General features: G+C 32.2%; 1 protein-coding gene across 2 annotated transcripts in view; it reads left to right on the top strand.

Moving 5' to 3' along the window:
- The window catches only part of RBM46 (RNA binding motif protein 46), a 36,688-nt gene extending 18,706 nt beyond the window's left edge, over nucleotides 1–17,982 (top strand). The window contains exons 4-5 of one of the 2 annotated variants that reach the window (XM_031026196.2): nucleotides 9,245–9,304; nucleotides 17,019–17,100. In XM_031026196.2, coding sequence (XP_030882056.1) covers nucleotides 9,245–9,300 — 56 coding nt within the window. In that variant the 3' untranslated portion in view covers nucleotides 9,301–9,304; nucleotides 17,019–17,100. Of the gene's footprint in view, nucleotides 1–9,244; nucleotides 9,305–17,018 lie in introns of both variants that reach the window. The other variant, XM_006727267.2, reaches the window with a different exon arrangement.
- The last annotated feature ends 1,764 nt before the right edge of the window (nucleotides 17,983–19,746 follow it).

Below are 19,746 nucleotides of genomic sequence, written 5' to 3'. Positions count from 1 at the left end.
CTTGTTCAGGAACCAGCAGTGGCTTGCTATTGTGGTATGATCAGGTCCTCTGAAATCCACATTCTCTTGTTCAGAATGTTCTCCTGGTTTTCCCCATCTTACCTAACCATAGACAAATACCTCTTGTTTTGATCATCTGAATTTATCATGCTCATTGGCACTTCCAGGCTTTTCTTAGTGTTGGTCACTCTGCTTGGAATATTCTTCTACTTACTTTCATTTACTTAACCTCTTATATTAAGCTTTTCTTAGACATAGTAACTGCTGAGGATGACTTGTTCTTTATAATATTACTCAACAATATAGTAATTTTTAGATTACTGTTTATTTACTATTATAAAATTTTTGATCCCTCAGGATTGTAAAGCCAAGGGACTTTGTACGTGTTTTTTTTTTTAATTATTATTTACTGCGTTTATATAGTTTAGTACTGTCTCCTTTAATATTTAGCATATAGTGCTTTTCAAATAATTGAAAATTATCAACATGCTCTAAGATTAAAAGATAAAGATTCTTAGGAAAGATAAAGACTATGCTTTGAGCAGGAAGTGAAAAAAAGTGATATTGGAAAAGAAATATCTGAGATATGGAGTTGGTAGGTATAAACACAGAACAATTATATTATGAATGGTGGTTAACAGGATGATATATACTTATAGTTCAATTAAGTAGAAATTACAAGTATATAGTTATTAAAATGCTGATGAAGTGAGTATTTCAAAATAGTGAAATCCTTGAAATATAGACTTGAGTCATGGATTATTTTATATTAAAGATGTATATGTTATATATATGTATTTATAAATGAAATTTGGATAGTGGAAGAATAGGAGATTTTGATTATAGTAGTATGGAATATAACAGATCATATTACATACAGTTTTATAATTTTATTAACCATTATGATAACTTCTTAAGTTTATTACATAAGCCATAGTTACATTTAGTGCCATCTATAACATTTGTTAAGACTTCACAAATGGAAAATAATTGGCAATAGCTTATTTATTGTATGTTATTTCTAAACTTATTATATTAGCTTGCATTTCTTCTTCATTCTTCTAAACAGGTATAGACTAAGAAGATGGAGTTCTTTCAGTTTAGTTTTCTAAAGGCAGGAAAAACCCTGAAAATTCAGGTTGCTAATATAGAAGTTGGAATATACTGGAATCCTGTGCATTCAGGTATTTTCTGTTTTGAAAAGAAGAAAGAGCAGTATGCCATACCTGAAAGTCTGAAACACAGTTCTTCATTTTTTGTACCAGTTACTTAAAAATTTATATGGAATTCTTCTTCAAACTGAAAACCAGTGAAATCTTCAAAGATACACAGTATGCTTATACAATTATTTTTAAGTGACTTTTAAAAATTTTTTTTAAATTTTATTTTATTATGTTAGTCACCATACATTACATCATTAGTTTTTGATGTAGTGTTGTTTATAGAACAATTCATATCTACAATGTTAGGTCTTAGTGGATATAATGAAAATAAATACCCTAATTAGTAAGAATTTTATCTAGTTTACCTTTTTTTTTTTTGGCTTTTATTCCTACATAACAGAAGACTAAAAATACTGTATCTAATGATTGTAGTTTTATAGAAAACAAGATCCTGTTTCTGATCTTTGAAGTTTAATGTATCCTATTCTTATTCTTGACTTTTTGACATGCCTTTTCTTTTCTCTAGCTTTTCCCTTGTGTCTGGATTACTGAATAATCCCTTACTGAATAATCATTATGTTGTATACCTGAAACTAAAAAAAAAAATTCTTTTGAAATAATTTCTTAGACTAAATTTATTAACAGTCTATACTTTTTTTTTTAATTTTTTTTTATTCTTATGTTAATTCCCATACATTACATCATTAGTTCTAGATAAAGAACAGTCTATACTTTTTAAAAGGAATGACGCTAACAAATGACAAAGCACCAGTAGTAACCTTGTGTTTGACATTTACTTGAGATTCTGCTGATGGTTTTTACTTTTCCTTTGAGGATTATCATCATCTCTTCTGTACATTAACAGAAATGTAATTGTTCTAGACTGATAATTTAAATGCCAGCATTTTTTCCTGTTAAACTTAACTAAAGATTAACAAAAAATTAATTGTAAAACTCCAGGTCATAGTATGTGAAGGCCTTATGGAAGGACGACTGGTTCCATATTTAACAGTAATTTCAGTTAGCATCTTTACTGAAAATCACCATTATAGTTTTTAAATTACTCTGAATCATTTTTATTTTATTTTGATAACTGTGTTATGAATAGTTTTATTTTTTAATCATAATTATAAATGATCAGTTTCTTATTTATGTATATCACTATGGTAGCTATTGTAATTCCCCACTTTTTTTTTTTTTAACTTAGTAAGTTATTACATTACATACAGAAATCATGACTGTAAGCTTTGTGAATTACTACAGAGGGACCGCATCTGTTTAACTACCAGGTGAAGACATAAAATATCAACACTCCAAAAAGCTTCTTCGTTTGTACCCTGATGCACATATTACCTTCTTTCTTCCCAAACCATCCTTCTGACTTCTGTGTTTTTGAAATTTATACAGCATTTTATATACTTTTGTCTGGCTTCTTTTAACATTATGCTTATGAATAAAGATTGGTCCATGTTGTTGCATGTGGCAGTACGGTTCATTCACTCTCTCTGATAGTAATATTCCAACAGGATGTTAGGATTTATTTGCTGTTTTCTATTGTTGATAGAAATTTGAGGTGCTTTCAGTTTGTGTTGTTCAAATAATGATGCTGTGAATATTCTTGCATGCATTCCTGTTGAATACATGGGAATAAAAGTGGGTCATATTTTTAAAACTTTAGTAAATAATGCCAGTTTTTCAAAGTGATTATATAAATTTACACTTCATGAGCAGCATATGGGTTTTGGTTGTTCCAAATTCCTGCCAACACTTGGGTATTATTAACCTTTGAAAATTTTGAACATTCTGGTTAGTATATATTGCTATCTCATTGAGATTATAACTTTTTTTTAAAGATTCTATTTATTTATTTATTTGAGAGAGAGAATGAGATAGAGAGTGCATGAGAGGGGGGAAGGTCAGAGGGAGAAGCAGACTCCCTGCTGAGCAGGGAGCCCGATGCGGGACTCGATCCCGGGACTCCAGGATCATGACCTGAGCCGAAGGCAGTCACTTAACCAACTGAGCCACCCAGGTGCCCCGAGATTATAACTTTTATATCATTGTTTACTAATGATATCAAACATCTTTTAATAGGATTATAGGGCATTAAGATACCTCTTTCTTTTTTTAAAGATTTTATTCATTCACTCTTGATGAAATGTCTTTCTTGTTTTAAGTTTCTTGTCTCTTTATTGTTGTGCGTTGCTTGTTTTTGCCTTTATTAAGATACAAGCCCCTTGTTGGGTATATTTTCTACAAATACCTTCTTCTACTGTGTGGCTTACTACTCTACTTTATTTCTACTCTGTTCATGGTACACTTTGAAAAATAGAGAAGTTCTTAATTTTAGTATGATTCAATTTATCAATCTTTTAAAGTTAGTCTTGTTTGTGTCCTGCTTAAGAAATCATTGCTTACCTCAAAGTCATGAAATATTCTCCTATATTATATTTTAGAAATTTTTTTATCTTTTAAATTTAGTGAGGGTGTGAAGTACATGTTCAAGTTTTATTTTACCTTCAGTACGTATAATCATTTACATAGTACTATTTATTGAAAAGACTACCCTTTTCCCATGATTCTGAAGTGCCACCTTTAATGTAAATCGAGTATGGATGTATATGTACACACATGCACACCTATATGCACATACATGCTTATTCTGGATTCTTTATTCCATTGATCTAATTTAATTCACTACATTGTCTTAATTACATAACTTTGAAAAGTCTTAATATTTAGTAGAGAACATCTTTACATGTTTTTTCTTAATTATCTTGGCTCTTCTCAGCCCTTACATTTCCATATGAATTTTACAATTAGATTATAAATTTATACCAAATTTATACCAAAAAGAAGTCCTACTGGAACTTTGATTAAAATTGAATTGTATCTGCAGATCAATTTGCAAAGAAATGACATTTTATAATATTGGAACTTCTGATCCATGAACGTTATAGATCTCCATTTATTTAGGCTTTCTTTAATTTTTCCAAATACTCAGTAGTCTACTGTGTAAATTTCTCCTACATCTTTTATTAGATTGATTTGTAGGTATTTAATGTTGTTCAGTGCCATTGTAAAAGTGCCTTTTAATTTTGATTTCTGATTGTTCCTGTTTATATAAATACAATTTATTTTTTATGTATTGAATAAAACTATTTATTTGATTCTAATGGTTTGATCCTACATTATTTTAAATTTTCTACCTACACAGTCATGTCAACTGCAAATAAGGAGCCTTTTCCTTCCTTTCTATCCTTATACTTTTCTTTTTTCTCTTGCCTTACTGCACTGGCTATACTGCTGGATATATTATAGGCCTTACTGCCCTATAATCCAGCATTGAATACAAATGATGATAAAAGGCATCCTTTTAAACTTTCACTATTTCTCCATTAAGGTGTGATGCTTGTTGTAGCTTTTATTATAGAAGCCCTTTGTCACATTAAGGACATATTCTTCTATTCCTAGTTTGCTAAGAGTTTTTATCAGGAATGAGTTGGGTGATGAATTTTATCAAATGCTTTTTTTGTATATACTTAGATAATTATATAATTTTCATCTTTTATTCTTTTAATGTGGTGAATTGCATTGGTGTTTCAATGTGACATCAACCTTGTATTTCTGTAACAGATACAATTTGGTCATCATGCATTATCCTTTTTATGTGTTGCTAAATTTGGTTTTTGATATTTTCTTTAGGATTTTACACTTGTGTTCATTAGTGAGATTGGCCCCTACCTTTCCTCCTAAAAACAGGAAGTTTTTTCTCTTTGTTCTGTGGAAGAGTTTTTATACAGTTGGTGTGATATATTTTTTGAATATGTGAAATATCATCTAGGAAACCATCCTTAGTTTAGAGTTTTCAGCCTTTCTTTTACTATAATAATGCATATTCAGGCTACAAATTTCCCTCCTAAAGTATGGTTATAGCTGCAACACTTACGTTTTGCTCTATTTTATTTTTATAATTTATTTCAAAATATTTTGTTTTAATTTCCTCTTGAACACGAGAAATTCTAAATTCTAAACATGGGAATTTTTGTAGTTACTTATATATATTTTTTACTATGATCAGAAAGTATGATTTCAGTCCTTTTGATTTTTATCAACCAATTAATGTACATATTCCATGCCTGCTTAAAAAGAATGGGTTTGCAGTTGTTAATGGCGGTGTATTTACGAGGGTCGCTGTGGCAAAGTACCACAATCTGGGTGACTTAAGCAACAGAAATTTATTCGCCCACAATTCTGAAGGCTAAATTAAGTCAAAAATCGAGGTGTTGGCAGGGCCATGTTCCCGTTCAAGCCAGTAGGAGAGAATTTCCTTGCCTATTTTAGCTTCTGTTGTCAGCAGTCCTCGAGTTGTTGGCTTACAGATACATAACTCTAGTCACTTCCTCTGTTGTAATATTGTCTTCTCTGTGTGTCTTTGTCTTCACAAGGCAGTTTCCTTTCTGTTTTCTCTACTCCTGTAGGGATACCAATCATATTAGATTAAGGCTCTATCATACTCCACTATGACCTCATCTTAACTAATTACATTTGCAATGGCTCTATTTCCGAATAAGGTCACATTCAGAGGTGTGAGCATTTGGGACTTCAGCATATCTTTTTGGGGCACACAATTCAGTTAGGTCAAGTTTGTTAGTCATATTTAAATTTGTTTTTGTTTCATGATTTTTTTGTCTGCTCATTCTGTAATTGAGAGAGGGTTATAAAAACCACCCACTGTGATTATGGGTCTATTTTTATTTCTCCTTTGGTTCTGTCAGTTTTTGCTTTTTATATTTTGAGGTTATATATTAGGTGCATAGAAATCTAGAATTGTTATATTTTTCTGGTGAAGTATACCTTTTATCATTATACTGTCATTCTAGCTCTATCATGCATTCTTGCCTTAAAGTGTACTGTACTTCCTCTGATGTTAACATAAGCTTATAAACTGTCTTTTGGTTAGTTTGCATATTATATATTTTTCCACTTTGTAACTTTTACTTTTCCTATATCTTAGCCGTAAGATGAGACCAATATATGGTTAGGTTCTGTTGTTGTTGTTCTTGTTGCTGTTGTTTTTGTTGAAAGTCTGTTCTTTGAGTGTTTGGTCAGCTTGCATTTAATGTACTTCTTGATTTGCTTAGAATCTCTCATCTTGCCATTTGCTTTCCATTCCTTGTTCTTTTGCCCTGTTCTCTTTTCTGACCTTTAGAGAGATGATTACTTGGCCCCTTTCTCTTCTTTTAGCTGTGTTAGCTGTAGAGTCTTTACTATTCTTTTAGTGATTACCTTGTAGACTCCAACTTTCATTCTTAACTTATTGAAGTCTAATATTAATGCATTTCTAAACAGTGTAAGAACCTTTGTACACTTTATTTCTTCCAATTTCCATAGTGTCTTGGTATTACCATATGTTTTATCTTTTTTTTTTATAAGTAGGCTCCACACCCAGCATGGAGCCCAATGCGAGGCTCGAACTCATGACTCTGAGATCGAGACCTGAGCTGAGATCAAGAGTCGGACACTTAACTGGCTGAGCCACCCAGTTACACCCTGGTATTTCCAAAGTTTTAAACTTGTATATTTTAACCCCCACATACCTAATTATAATAGTTTTTTGTTCATATACATTTGTATTCATTTACCATTTACATATTTACCATTTCCTTTGCTCTTCATTTCCTGTTACATCTCCAAGTTTCCACTATGATTATATTCTGCCCAAAGAACATTCATTTGTATTTCCTTTGGTGTGGATATGCTTATGACAGATTACTTCAGTTTTGTTTACCTGAATATGTCTTTGATTCACCCGCCTTTTGAAAGGATATATATATATATATATATATATATTTAGATCAGCAGTTATTTTCCTTCAGTCCTTTGAAGTTATAATTCCACTCACTGTCTTCTGGTTTCCATTGTTTCTGCCAAGAAGTCAGCTGTAATTTACTTATTGTTCCTTTGAACATAAATTCTCATCACCCCTGTAGGGAGTTTTAATGTTTTCTCATTATCTGTGATTGTGATTGTTGGGAGTGTCACTATGATGGGCTTACATACTATTTTCTTGTTTTTTTATGTTAATTGAGACTTTTCACCACTTCTAAAATCTGTGGATCAATGTTATTCACTTGTTGTAGAAAGTTCTAAGTTATTCTGTTTTCAAATACTGCTTTTGTCTCATTTTTTTCTTCCTTTTTATATGGTACTCCAGTTACACCTATGTTAGACCTCTTTACTATATTCCATGTATCTATTATGTTCTTTCTGCATTTTCCACTTTTTTTTTTAAGATCTTATTTATTTATTTGACAGAGAGATACACAGTGAGAGAGGGAACACAAGTAGGGGGAGTGGGAGAGGGAGAAGCAGGCTTCCCGCTAAGCAGGGAGCTGGATGCGGGGCTCGATCCCAGGACCCTGGGACCATGACCTGAGCTGAAGGCAGACGCTTAACCATCTGAGCCACCCAGGCGCCCCAGCATTTTCCACTTTTTTATATGTTTAGTCTGTGTATTTTCTTCAGGCCTTTTGTCTGGTTCATTTTTTTTTTTTTTTAAATCTGTGTCTAACATGCTGATAAAACCATTTATTTGGATTTATTTCTTAGTTCTAGAATTTCATTTGACTCTTTTATGATTTACATTTTTCCTTAAAAAATTTTAGTCTTTTATTTCTTTGAGCACATTAGGCATAGTTATTTTAATATCCAGTTCTGAAAACTTTATCTAAGTTCCCTGTAGATCAGTTACTGTTGACTGTTGTTTCTCTTGGTTTTAGGTCACACTGTTTTATCTTTGTATGACTGGTTATTTTTTATTGAATGTCAGATATTGTCTATGAAAAATATATGGACAGTTTGAAAGCTAGTATGCTGTTATGTTTATTTCAGGGAAGATTTATTTTGCTTCAGAAAGATGGCCAAGGGACTGGCAATCACAGATTGCCTTATTAATCCAGGCAGGGATTGGTAAGAGTTAAAGTTGAATTTAGTCTCTTTTAAAGTTGGTCTATTTCTAGTTCAGTTTTATTCAGGTTCCAGGCATGCCTTATCACTAGCTCCTCAGTTCTGATTTTGTCCTTTTATCCTCAGAAATTTGTCTCTTGTTATCTTCCGTTGACTGTCAGATCCCTGTTCAGAATTGGTCAGTCCTTCTAGGGGAAACACACCTCCAAAAGATGTGAAAACTATTTTGGGTTTCCTTCTTATCTGAGATCATGGTGCCGTAATTCTTCACTGTCTTCCTTGGTCCTTCTCAGTGCTTTTTGATAAGTACTTTTGCTTTTTAATAATTACCTGCATTTTCTAATTCTCACCAGGAGGGTTGATTGAGGTTACCTAATTTCATTATGTACATATCAAGAAAATATTGTGACTGTTTTTTCTACTGAGTTAAAATCTTTAAGATGGCTATTTAAAAATCTGTAGTTCTATGTGGATCATCAAACATTTTCATTTGTTCATACTTTTTTGCACAATATCTTAGCATAGGGTTGGATGTACATCCCTACCAGAAAGCTTTAAGGGATATAAAGATAACCACTAAAATGTATGGATGTCCAAAGTTGTACTATATATGGTTATATTAGGCTTCAAGTAGATAAAGTTTAGCTGTTAATAAGCAACATGTTTTTTTAAGCTTAGTATTATTTTGGCCATCTATCTCTTTTTATGACAGAAGGAAAGGATATTTGATATTTTTCAAATTTGTTTAGATTCTTTGGGCTGTCTGCTTATCAGAAATTGGGCAATCTTATTTGTTTTTAAAGTCCTTTATTTTATTAGTACTTCTTGGAAAAACCAACTAATAAGGACTTAATTGGTATAGAAAGATTTTTTTTTGATTATGTATTAACTCATACTTTTCATTCATATATCAAAGTACTGTTCTCTTTGTTCATCTTTGCCGAGATTCAGAAATGATAATTATTTGTCACTTGTTTCTTTTGTTCTTTAAGTTTATTTTCCTATTTACTGATCAGAAGGTTTTTAAAGTTATCAAGGATTCCATGCACTTCCAAGATTAGGGATAACATCAATCTAAAGACTCAATTCTTTTCTGTCTTCACTGCTTACAGACAGGGAACACAATCTCTTCAGCCTGGACCTATGTAGAAGAATTTGGAGAAAATAAACAGGTAAGAAAAAGTCTTTTAGGAATATTAAGTGATATATTTAGTTTTCAGAAAGCCAGTTATAAATTATTCTTCTTATGGTTATAAGAAGAAATATTTAAAATTGTCTAAAGAAGCTTGTGAAATATTTGATTATAATAGCTTTGTTAATCATAGATTCATTAAGCAAAGTTCTAAAAAATTAAACTGGTTTCCATATTTCAGGTTCTTCTCAAAGCTTATAACATACTAGTGTATGTTGTGAACCACCGCAGATGGCAAACAGTATTTTAATGTAGATGTTGGAGTGAGTGTGTTATATGTAGATTATTCAGCATTTCTCAAGCTTATCTGAAAATTTCTTATCTGTTTTTTTGAACAAATAAAACCACAGTTATTGTTGATACAATTTAGAATAAAAGTTATTTACCAGGATTCACTCTAGTTTTTCCAACATGGTACTGAGAGGATAAGTTTTAGTAGAATGTTAAAGGTAGTTTATAGTTTGAATAAAGATTACTTTCATTCAAATTCCTTTTCACGTGTTGAGGCAAAAAGAAATGTTGTGGTTCCCTGGGTAGAATCCATGTTTTAGTTCTGTATTCTTAAGGAAGCTAAAACTTCATCTTTCTGTGCCTCAATTTCCTTGTTGTTAAAGAGGAAAATAATACTATTTGTTTTGTAAGGCTTTTATAAAGGATTAAGTAGTGCTGATGTTGTATAGTTATTTTTGGCACTTAATAAGTACTCAGTAAATATTAACTCATTAATAGAGCTCATACTTCAGATACAAGGAAATGTATTTATTATGCTTGAGGCTTATAACTTTATTTTGTAGATCTTAATCTTAACATAAAAATTCGAATATATGATGCTATTCTCAGAAATACCTTTTCTTATAAGATTCTATAGTTCAAATTTTGAATTATGAGGACTAATTTTACTAATAGAAATGAAACTTGAAAGAGTTGCTATCTTTCCTAAGACCTTTATCTTCTCTTCACTTTTGCCCAGATAATTTTTCTAATGAGCTGCAATTTTTGAGTCATACTGAAGCTTAGATAAACTGTAGCACTCAGATCGTAATTTTCCTCTCTTATAGGTTGCCTTTCTATTAATCTCTTCCAAATGGTTTAGAAACTATCTTTAAAAGGAATTTGACATAATCTATTAAACAACGGTAGCAAACTGGAAGCTCTAGATATGGTCTGTTTGGTCTTTTTGTTTTTTTGAAAGGAAAGCAACTAGATTTAATTTCAGTACAAATAGCTAGACACCTGTTTTACATTTGGTCCTCTTTGAGTTCTTTTTTCATTTGTTTGTTACATCTTAGCCTTTGAGGGCACTTGAATTTGTAATCACTGTGTTTAACATAGTTCAAGAATATTTCTGTTTTGTTTTTAATGTTTCCCTATTACGTATTAGCCCCATTAAAATTCTTCCCAAAGTGATTTGCAAAGTTTGTCAGTGAAATAACTGTTCCTTAGGTCAAACGAGTTTGGGAAAAGTTGTGTACTATATACTGCCCTAGGAAAAATCATAATGCTTATTAGCATATTGAAAATCATTGTAGTAGCAACCTGTGTAAGTGTTAAATCCGGTTTTACTAGATTTTTTTCAAGATTTTATTTGACTAAGGAATTCTTGTTTTGAGGTACTTGAATCGTACGGGGATATAGGTTCGGAAACACTGAAACTAACTCAAACACTTGGGTTGGTTTGTTTGTTTGTTTGTTTATTTATTTATTTGACAGAGAGAGATAGCAAGAGAGGGAACACAAGCAGGGGAGGGTTGGAGGGAGAAGCAGGCTTCCCGCCGAGCAGGGAGCCCAATGCAGGGCTCGATCCCAGGACTCTGGGATCATGACCTGAGCTGAAGGCAGACGCTTAACAGACTGAGCCACCCAGGCGCCCCTCAAACACTTGGGTTTTGTTTATAACCTTATTGAAGTATAATTGAAATACAATAAAGTACACACAAAGTGTACACTTTGGTCAGTTGGGTTTATATATACATCTGTGAAATGATACCACAATCAAGAAAACAAATATTTCTGTCACCTCTGCAGTAACCTGTTCCTCCTCCTCTCTTCTTTTCCAGGCAACCACCGATCTGATTGCTATTACTATAGATTAGTTTGCTTTTCCTAGACTTTCAAACCTTTGTTTTTGAAAGCTTAAATTACAATCTTTAGATAACTTAGAATGAAACAGTAGTAAATTCTTAAAAATAAAAGTACAGGTATCTGACAATTACATTTATGAAAATTGTTATATACTGTCAAAGTTTCACAGTAAGAATTTGAAACTCAAATCACTCTTTCAAAGTTATATAGAAAATATATTGTAAATTTAGAAAATACTTTAATTAAAAACAAAAGCAGATGATTTTTTCCCCAAAACTGAATCTGAAAAATATAATTACTCTAGTAAAAACAGAGAACTAACCAACTAGAACTTTATAAAAAAGGAGTTAGAGATAATAACTTTCATTCTTATCCAAGCCACCATTACTTAGATTAACATACCTCCTAAAAATCATCTTAAAACAGAAAAACTGACCTAAGCTATTCTGTGAGCCTAGTCTTAAGAAGAAAACATTGGTCATTTCATGTCTGCTTCTTGCTCTTTGCTATCAGTTGCCTATAGCAAAAATTAAGTAGAGGGTAAAAATACCTTGTTTTGGTCAAAATTTAATTTAATTTTGTAATAGGGAAAGTAAAGGAGATAAAAATGCCAGTAAATTTGATAGTAACTAATTTGTTGTAGCCAAAAATATCACTTAAAAATTTCTAATTAATGATTTTTAAATATGTCATAGGTTATGAGTTGTTTAATAATTAGCAATTTTGAAAATTCCTTCCTCTGCTTTACCGTTAGTTCTTGACAATTCTTTACTAGTATGGAAAGTATAAAATAAATGATAAATGTCATTTATAATATAGATTTTTTAAATCTCTCTTTGAACCCAGCCATGTTTTATGTTCTGTGTGTATACAATGCTGTGTTAACAAGTGTTAACACTTTGGCAGATGGAGTTCAGTGAAAGAAAGTTACTGAGTTATTTCAGTTGTGGCCTGTTTGAATGTTAGAAATTGAAATAATAAAATGGCGAAATGATATTTTTTCAAAAATTTTAATAAAGATCCTATAGAAATCTAAAGAAGTACTTAACATATGTATTAAAGGTATAGAATATGTATTACAGGTAAGGGAAATGTATTTCATAGATGAGAATATCAGGGGCTTCATTCTTATACACTGCTTTTGGGAGGGGAAAACAGTATAGCTGTCTTATAGTCGCCTCAAAAAGTTAAACATAAAACTACCTTATGACCCAGCATGTCAATTTCTAGGTATTTACTCCAGAGAATTGGAAGCATATGTCCACATGAAATTTTGTACACAGTACTCCTTAGCAGCATTATTCCTAACAGCCAACAGGTAGAAACAACCTAAATGTCCATTGACTGATGAGTGTATAAACAAAATGTGGTGTTTTCATGCAAGGGATCTAAAGAGGAATGAAGTTCTGATATATACTACAACATGGGTAAACCTTGAAAACAAATGCTAAGGAACTAGTTAAAAAAGACAACATAAATTGTATGATTCCATTTATATCAAAAATCCAGAACAGGCAAATCAATAGAAACAGAAAAATTAGTGGTTGCTGGACCTGGGGGAGAGGGAGGGGAGTGACTGCTAATAGGTACAGAGTTTCTGTTTAGGGTGATGAAAATGTTCTGGATAGTGGTACTGTTTGCACAACTTTGTGCATCTATTAAAAACCACTGAATTGTACACTTAAGCGTACATCAAAAAGAGGGAGAGGACGTGAAGGTAGAGCTGAAATAGTTAAGGAGAAGAAAAAAAATAGTTAACAAGAATTATGAGGAATGTACTTATTAATGGAAAATTAATAAGTACGGTCAGAAACAAACCAGAAGAAAAAGATACCAAAATAAGCATAAGAAGACACTTTGAATTCAATTTAAAGTCTCCATTAAGGGTTTCCTCCCTCTTCACATGAAGCAGAAAAGCAGTTTGAGAATCCATGGTTTTTGACCAAGATGTGTAGGAGAATTAGAAACAAACAAATGAGACACAAATGGAGTAAAGCAGTGTATATCCATTGCTTAGATGTTCACCGAGGAGCATCCTGGTGGTGTTTATCTCTTGTGTCAGACAGAGAAAGGTGGTAGACCGAATTATCACTTACAAAAGTGGGACTGACAAACAGGTGGTGAATGTGCTGCCAGTCTCTGCCCTCACTCCCAGGTCAGTGGCCCAACAGTTACTCTGCTCGTCCTAGCCACAGCTTCTGAATCCTTGGGAATCTGGGGTCCTTTGAGCCATTACTGCTTGATGAGAATTGGCACTTAAGGTTAAGCCTATTTGCTGTATAGACCAAAGTTATTCTCTGAAAATGTTTGTATGTTTTCATTCATGTTATAAATATGAAATTCTATACGATTTGATCAAAATGCTATCTCTAATCATTACATTAGAGCAAGTCGTTTTATTATTAGTAGTATTTTTTTTTTTTTTTGCAAAAGGGCTTTTCTTCAAGTGGCATTCTTAGATAATATTGAGCGTATAAAACGGGAATGCAGAGCTGTGTGGGTCGAAATGGAAAATGTGGGGGTGGGTAGGTGCAAGCAGCAGCCAGATAGCTTAGAGCACCATCTATTGTATTTCTACTCTCTGTCTGTAGCAACATCTTGAGACACTTTCCTCAACCCAGTTTTGAGAAGATTGCCAGAGTGCAAAAGCTTGGTCAAGTAGAAATAATACTTTCCTAGGAATTAGGAGACCTAATTTTTAATTCATTTTTCTTCATTTAACTGTGAGAGTATCCAGCAGTCACTTAATCAACCATCTTTTGTCTGTGTCATTCTTTAGTGAAAGAGGTGGTTGGAATTAGAGACTTATGAGGACCAACCTATCCCTGGTTTATGATTTTGAATTAGAGAATTTGATTAGTTAAAAATTTTATTAATATCAACAATAAAAAGTAAAACCAATAAAAATGAGCAAAAGGCTTGAATACATACTTTACTAAAGAACATGTTCAAATGGGCGACTAAACACATTATTAGTCATGAGAGAAATCCAAATTAAAACCAAGATGAGATACCATTTCACATCACTGGAATAGGTATGATTCAAAACACTGGCAATACTGAATGTTGGTGAGGATGTGCAACAGCCAGAACTCTGATAGTTTACTGGTGTGGATGTAGGATGGTCACACTGGGGAACTGTTGAGCAGTATCTGTCTGCCCTATGACCCAGCAGTTTCACTCCTAGTTATTTACCCAAAAGAAATGAAAACATATCAAAACAAAAAAAGACTTGTATAAGAATGTTTGTAACAGCTTTATTCATAATAGTCAAAAGTTAGAAACAACTAACACATTTATCTGTCAACAGAAATCTAATTACCCAGATTTTTTCTGAACATATTTAGATTCTTATAATAAAATTTATTTTTGAAATGCTTGTAAAATCTTATGAACATTGAAGCTTTTCATTTCCTAACCTTTGTAGTACTAGGGGGAAATTGTTTTCTCTTGATTTATCCTGTGTGAATGAGGTCATCAAAGTCAACTTTTAATTTTGTATTTTAATTTAGTTTCCTTAGAAATGTGAGAAGACGACAATTGATTAGTGTATTTTTAAATTAAAGGTTTACAGTAGGAGACTATTTAAAATGCCCATTTTCAGACCTAAGTACTATGCCAGTAGCCAATTGTCTGGCTATCTTCTTTGTGAAATCATTCCCTGAAGATATATATCTCTTTTATCTACATTTCAGTGAACAGGCTGCATTAACTGTCACATGGATATAAACCCAAAATGAAAGTGATTTCTCTGAAAACTACATTTTCCCCACCTACAGAAGTGTAACTAAAGATCTGCTCCTCTGAATCATATAGTCTATGACCACATTGTTAAAAATTGAAAGAGCTAGTTGTATCATAGATACATGTCTAATAAGGAATTGACTGTATTTGTGTAATATTCTTTAAGAGGAGAGAATCAGAACTTTTTTTTTAAGCAATTAATTTGAATTATAGGAGCACTAAGGTTTCTGTTAATACTAAATACCATACCCTTTAGGCATAGTGGATCCTTTAAGAGAAGAAAAACAATTCAGGCACCTGGGTGGCTCAGTTGGTTAAGCAACTGCCTTCAGCTCAGGTCATGATCCTGGAGTCCCTGGATCGAGTCCCGCGTCGGGCTCCCTGCTCGGCGGGGAGTCTGCTTCTCCCTCTGACCCTTCCCCCCTCTCATGTGCTCTCTCTCGTTCTCTCTCTCTCAAATAAATAAATAAAATCTTTAAAAAAAAAAAAAAAGAAAAACAATTCTGTGATAATCTATTTATCCTACTTTGGATATTAGAAAAGCAAATGGTATCAAAGTAATTCCTTATCCAATTTCAAAATACTGAAAATATTTTGAACTGGATATCTTAAATGTATTTGTCTTCTTGGAACAGACTGCTTTTATTGATTTTATGGTACCATTAATAAAAATAAAAAGATTATAGAATTAATCAAGTTAGAGTTTTGCAGTGCTAGAAATTAAACCTATATTTAACTGATTTTTATTTTTTCCATTTTTTTTCTTAACTAGGTCCTTACTGATGTTGCTTGAACTTATTCTCCTGCAGTTGATCTCATTCCTGTTGGCTAAATATTAAGTCCCATGACAACATTAAGTTAATGCTCATATGTTTTAGGCCTCATCTATAAAACCAGGAAAATATAGAAAAAACTTGTACATTAGATTACCTAATTCCTTTTCTTCCATTCCTAAAAACACCATAACTTTTATAAATAGTCATTTTATAGTCATTGTTAGACCCTTGGCTTATTCTACCCTAAAGAACATAGTTGAGTTTTTGGAAAGTACAGGATTTACAAATTTGGTCTTTAATATTCATACACACATATAAACATTACAATTAATGAAGCAGGAAATTATTGGTGCATAAGATGAATGTTTATTGTGAAATAGTAATATTTCGAATATAACTGGTTTTTAAAAAAATAATTTGGTTTTAATTTTTGGATTTTTCTATACTGTAAGTTGATAATGGTTTCTTGAAGTTTATTTTATAAACATGATTCATTTTACTGTTTTATGGTACAAATAGGAACACTAATGTTAAATTGGTGTATTGAGTATACAGATGTTAAATTAAATAAATTAAATAATGAAATATTGGACAGTTAGTTTACACCAAATGTTTTTGCAGTCCAGGGGAGGATGTTTCTGCTGGTTTAATGCCTAATACAGTTAAAAAAAATAAGCAAATATGAATTCGCTGTTTTTTATCTTTTCTTCATGGACTACGCCTTAGCATCAGAACCAAATTTAAAAGGAGCTGCATTGTGGAACAAGAGAAATCAGAGGTTCTCTTTTTTCTGTGATCAAAAACACACAAAACAATTAATAGATATGCAAGTAAAAGATATCCAAGAATGCATTCTAGTAAGATCTCTGAAGTGTTGTATCAGTGAAAGGAACAGGACTGACTGATAAAATTATCAGGATTTGCAATGCTGTGAATGTTGAAATAGTCTTTACCAGCGAGATAATATTAGCAGGATTTTGAATGTTAGAACATTATGTTAAACTGTGATTATAGTTTTAATGCTTTGTCTCTTTGAATTAAATTTGTATCCATAAAGATGTGCAGCATAATTGTTCATGTATTTATTTACAGACTACAATTTCCGTCGCAGCTCAATAAATAGTCTTTCCCCTGTTAGTACTACTCTCTCTTCTGGGACTCCCAGCGTGCTTCCTTATACTTCAAGGCCTTATTCTTATCCAAGCTATCCCTTGTCACCAACAATATCACTTGCTAATGGCAGCCATGTTGGACAGCGACTATATATCTCCAATCAGGCCTCATTCTTCTGAAGAAGATATTGTAAACATGAGTATGCAAGTTTCTTTGTAAAGCATGCAAATTAAAATACTGTTTTATTTTAGAATCGGTTTGCACATTTAGTTTTAAAATGATAAATATATATTTATTTCAACGTAGTAAACATCAACCATAATTCAGAAGAACCTACAGTTGTAGAACTTGTAAAAATGCTAAGTTTAAAAAGTTATTCAGTGGTTTCTCTTGATAAAGGTATAGCAAACTACTCTTTTTAAACTTTTGGGATTTTAAATACTTCTAATTCCTGAGAGGGCAGTAGAACCCAATAGTTTATGTTAAATTTTTGCATAATAACTTTGCCAAATAGCATTTCACAAATATTTAAGCACTTGCAGACGATCGTTATACTAGATTTGATTACCAAGGATCACTTAACTGTATTAGAGATTATAACAGTTACATAACCAGAAGCATCTAACTATTATGTATAAAGAAATGAAGGGCAAAAAGATTAAGATACAAATTTTATGCAGTACTAAAGGAAAAGCAGTCTACCATTGTGGTCCTTGAAAATAACTATAAATATTTTAGTTAATTATTTGTTATAGAAATAAATTTTAATTTTGCTGTTAATGTATTTCAGGTTTTTATAGTTATGCTTCTTTTGTGTTTTTGATATTCACTGTATAGTTGTTTGAATAATAAGTGTTCTGGTTTTTTAATGTTGAAATCATGTGTTGTTTAATTTTTGTACTTGAATTCAAATTCTTTGACATTAAATATGTGATGCTTCTAATATGCATGTGTTTTATTTTTGTTTATTAGTATGCACAAAAATGTTAGCTCTCACAGTCACCTTGACCTCTTCAGAGGCCATGGTCCTCTGGTCATGGTCCATGGGACCAAAGCAAAGCATACTGCAGACAAAAAATTGTTAGTTTTGTGAAACATAGTAACCAAAATCCTTTTCAGGAGCCAATAGAAATACTTTGTTGATGAAGCCAGTGAAGTTTCCTTCTTTTATTTATGAATACTTAGTGAATCCAGCCATTTTGACTGTTTAATGGTTTGGTAATGTACATTTATGATGAATTTCTAATGATGGTTTACATAATTGATAATCAGGGACAAAAATTTTTCCACTCTTAGATACCAGATGTTAACTTTGTTGATTAACTCATTATGTAGCAGCATAATAGGACATGGGATTTGCATACGTAGAATATGAAATGGTTGCAAATATTTCTTCTAGCTTAAGTTTCTAGCAGAAGTTGTATGGAGAATAAATTACAGTTGACCCTTGAACAACACAGGTTTGAACTGGGCGGATTCATTTATACAAGGATTTTTTTATACTGCTCAGTAGTGTAAATCTATTTTCCTTATGATTTTCTTAATAAACATATTCTTTTCTCTAGCTTTATTGTAAGAATACAGTATATAATACATATAGCATACAAAATATGTGTTAATAGACTGTTTATGTCACTGGTAAGGCTTCAGATCAACAGACTCTTAGTAGTTAAGTTTTGGGGGAGTCTAAGGTTATATGTGGATTTTTGACTATGTGGGGATTGGTGCAGGGGGGGGGAGTTGGTGCCCCCAGCCTCTGTGTTTGTTGTTCACGGGTCAACTGTAGTCTCATTTTTTTTCACCCTCTAGAATGATCATTCCATATAACCATATGCAGTACTTAACTTTCCAGGTTACTGCCTTAGATTTTCTAATTTAAATGAGCATAGATACTATACTTAACCAAAATTAATTTTTTTTCCTGACATAGATTGTGTAGATCTTGCAGTTTAATTACCATGATTTACAGGTTCATGTCACTCCTTTGGCAAACACACAGAGTGTTTAGTAGTCACTACTGTGCTAATACCCTTCGGATATGGAGGTGACTCAGATTCCAAACCAAAAGAAAACACATTAATATAGTTTTTCATAGGAATGTTTGTAATGGCCCAAATAATCATAATTACAAGTTCCCACATAGCATTTTTCATTAAAAAACAAAGCCACAAACAATTGAGAGCGCTTACCAGCCACACAGTGTATTTGGAGATCCATAGTAATATGGAAAATATGTAAGCTTTGGCTATCATATTGGATTACCACTTCTGCCAAGAAACAGTTCTTTGAACTTAAAGACAGTTTTTGATCTGTCGGGGCCATACTTTTCCATCTGTAAAATGGTGATGTTAAAAATACCTGGCAAGTAGAAGGCACTCAAATGGTAGCTGATGTTATTTGGATATAACTATATAAATCATACACTATTCATTTATTTGTACCAGTGTTTCATCTCTTCTCCCTTCAAGCAGAAATCTAGAAATCAGTACATTCATGTCAAACACTGTCCCTTTATATATTATAAATGAGCAATTAATTTTGTTCATACTGCACATGAAATTTCATTTGGCTTGTGAACATAGCTGGTAATTACTTGATGCTTTAGTCCTTACAGGCTGTATAAGGCCTTTGATTCAAATACGGGCTTCCCTAGTTAGTTCATCACAAAACTATTATGGATAAGCCTCTTAGCTATTTGATATAGCTC

This window comes from Leptonychotes weddellii, chromosome 2 (assembly GCF_054177405.1).
Source record: "Leptonychotes weddellii isolate Sample4059 chromosome 2, ASM5417740v2, whole genome shotgun sequence".
Taxonomy (NCBI): Eukaryota; Metazoa; Chordata; class Mammalia; order Carnivora; family Phocidae; genus Leptonychotes; species Leptonychotes weddellii.
This window is presented reverse-complemented; position numbering and strand designations above follow the sequence as displayed.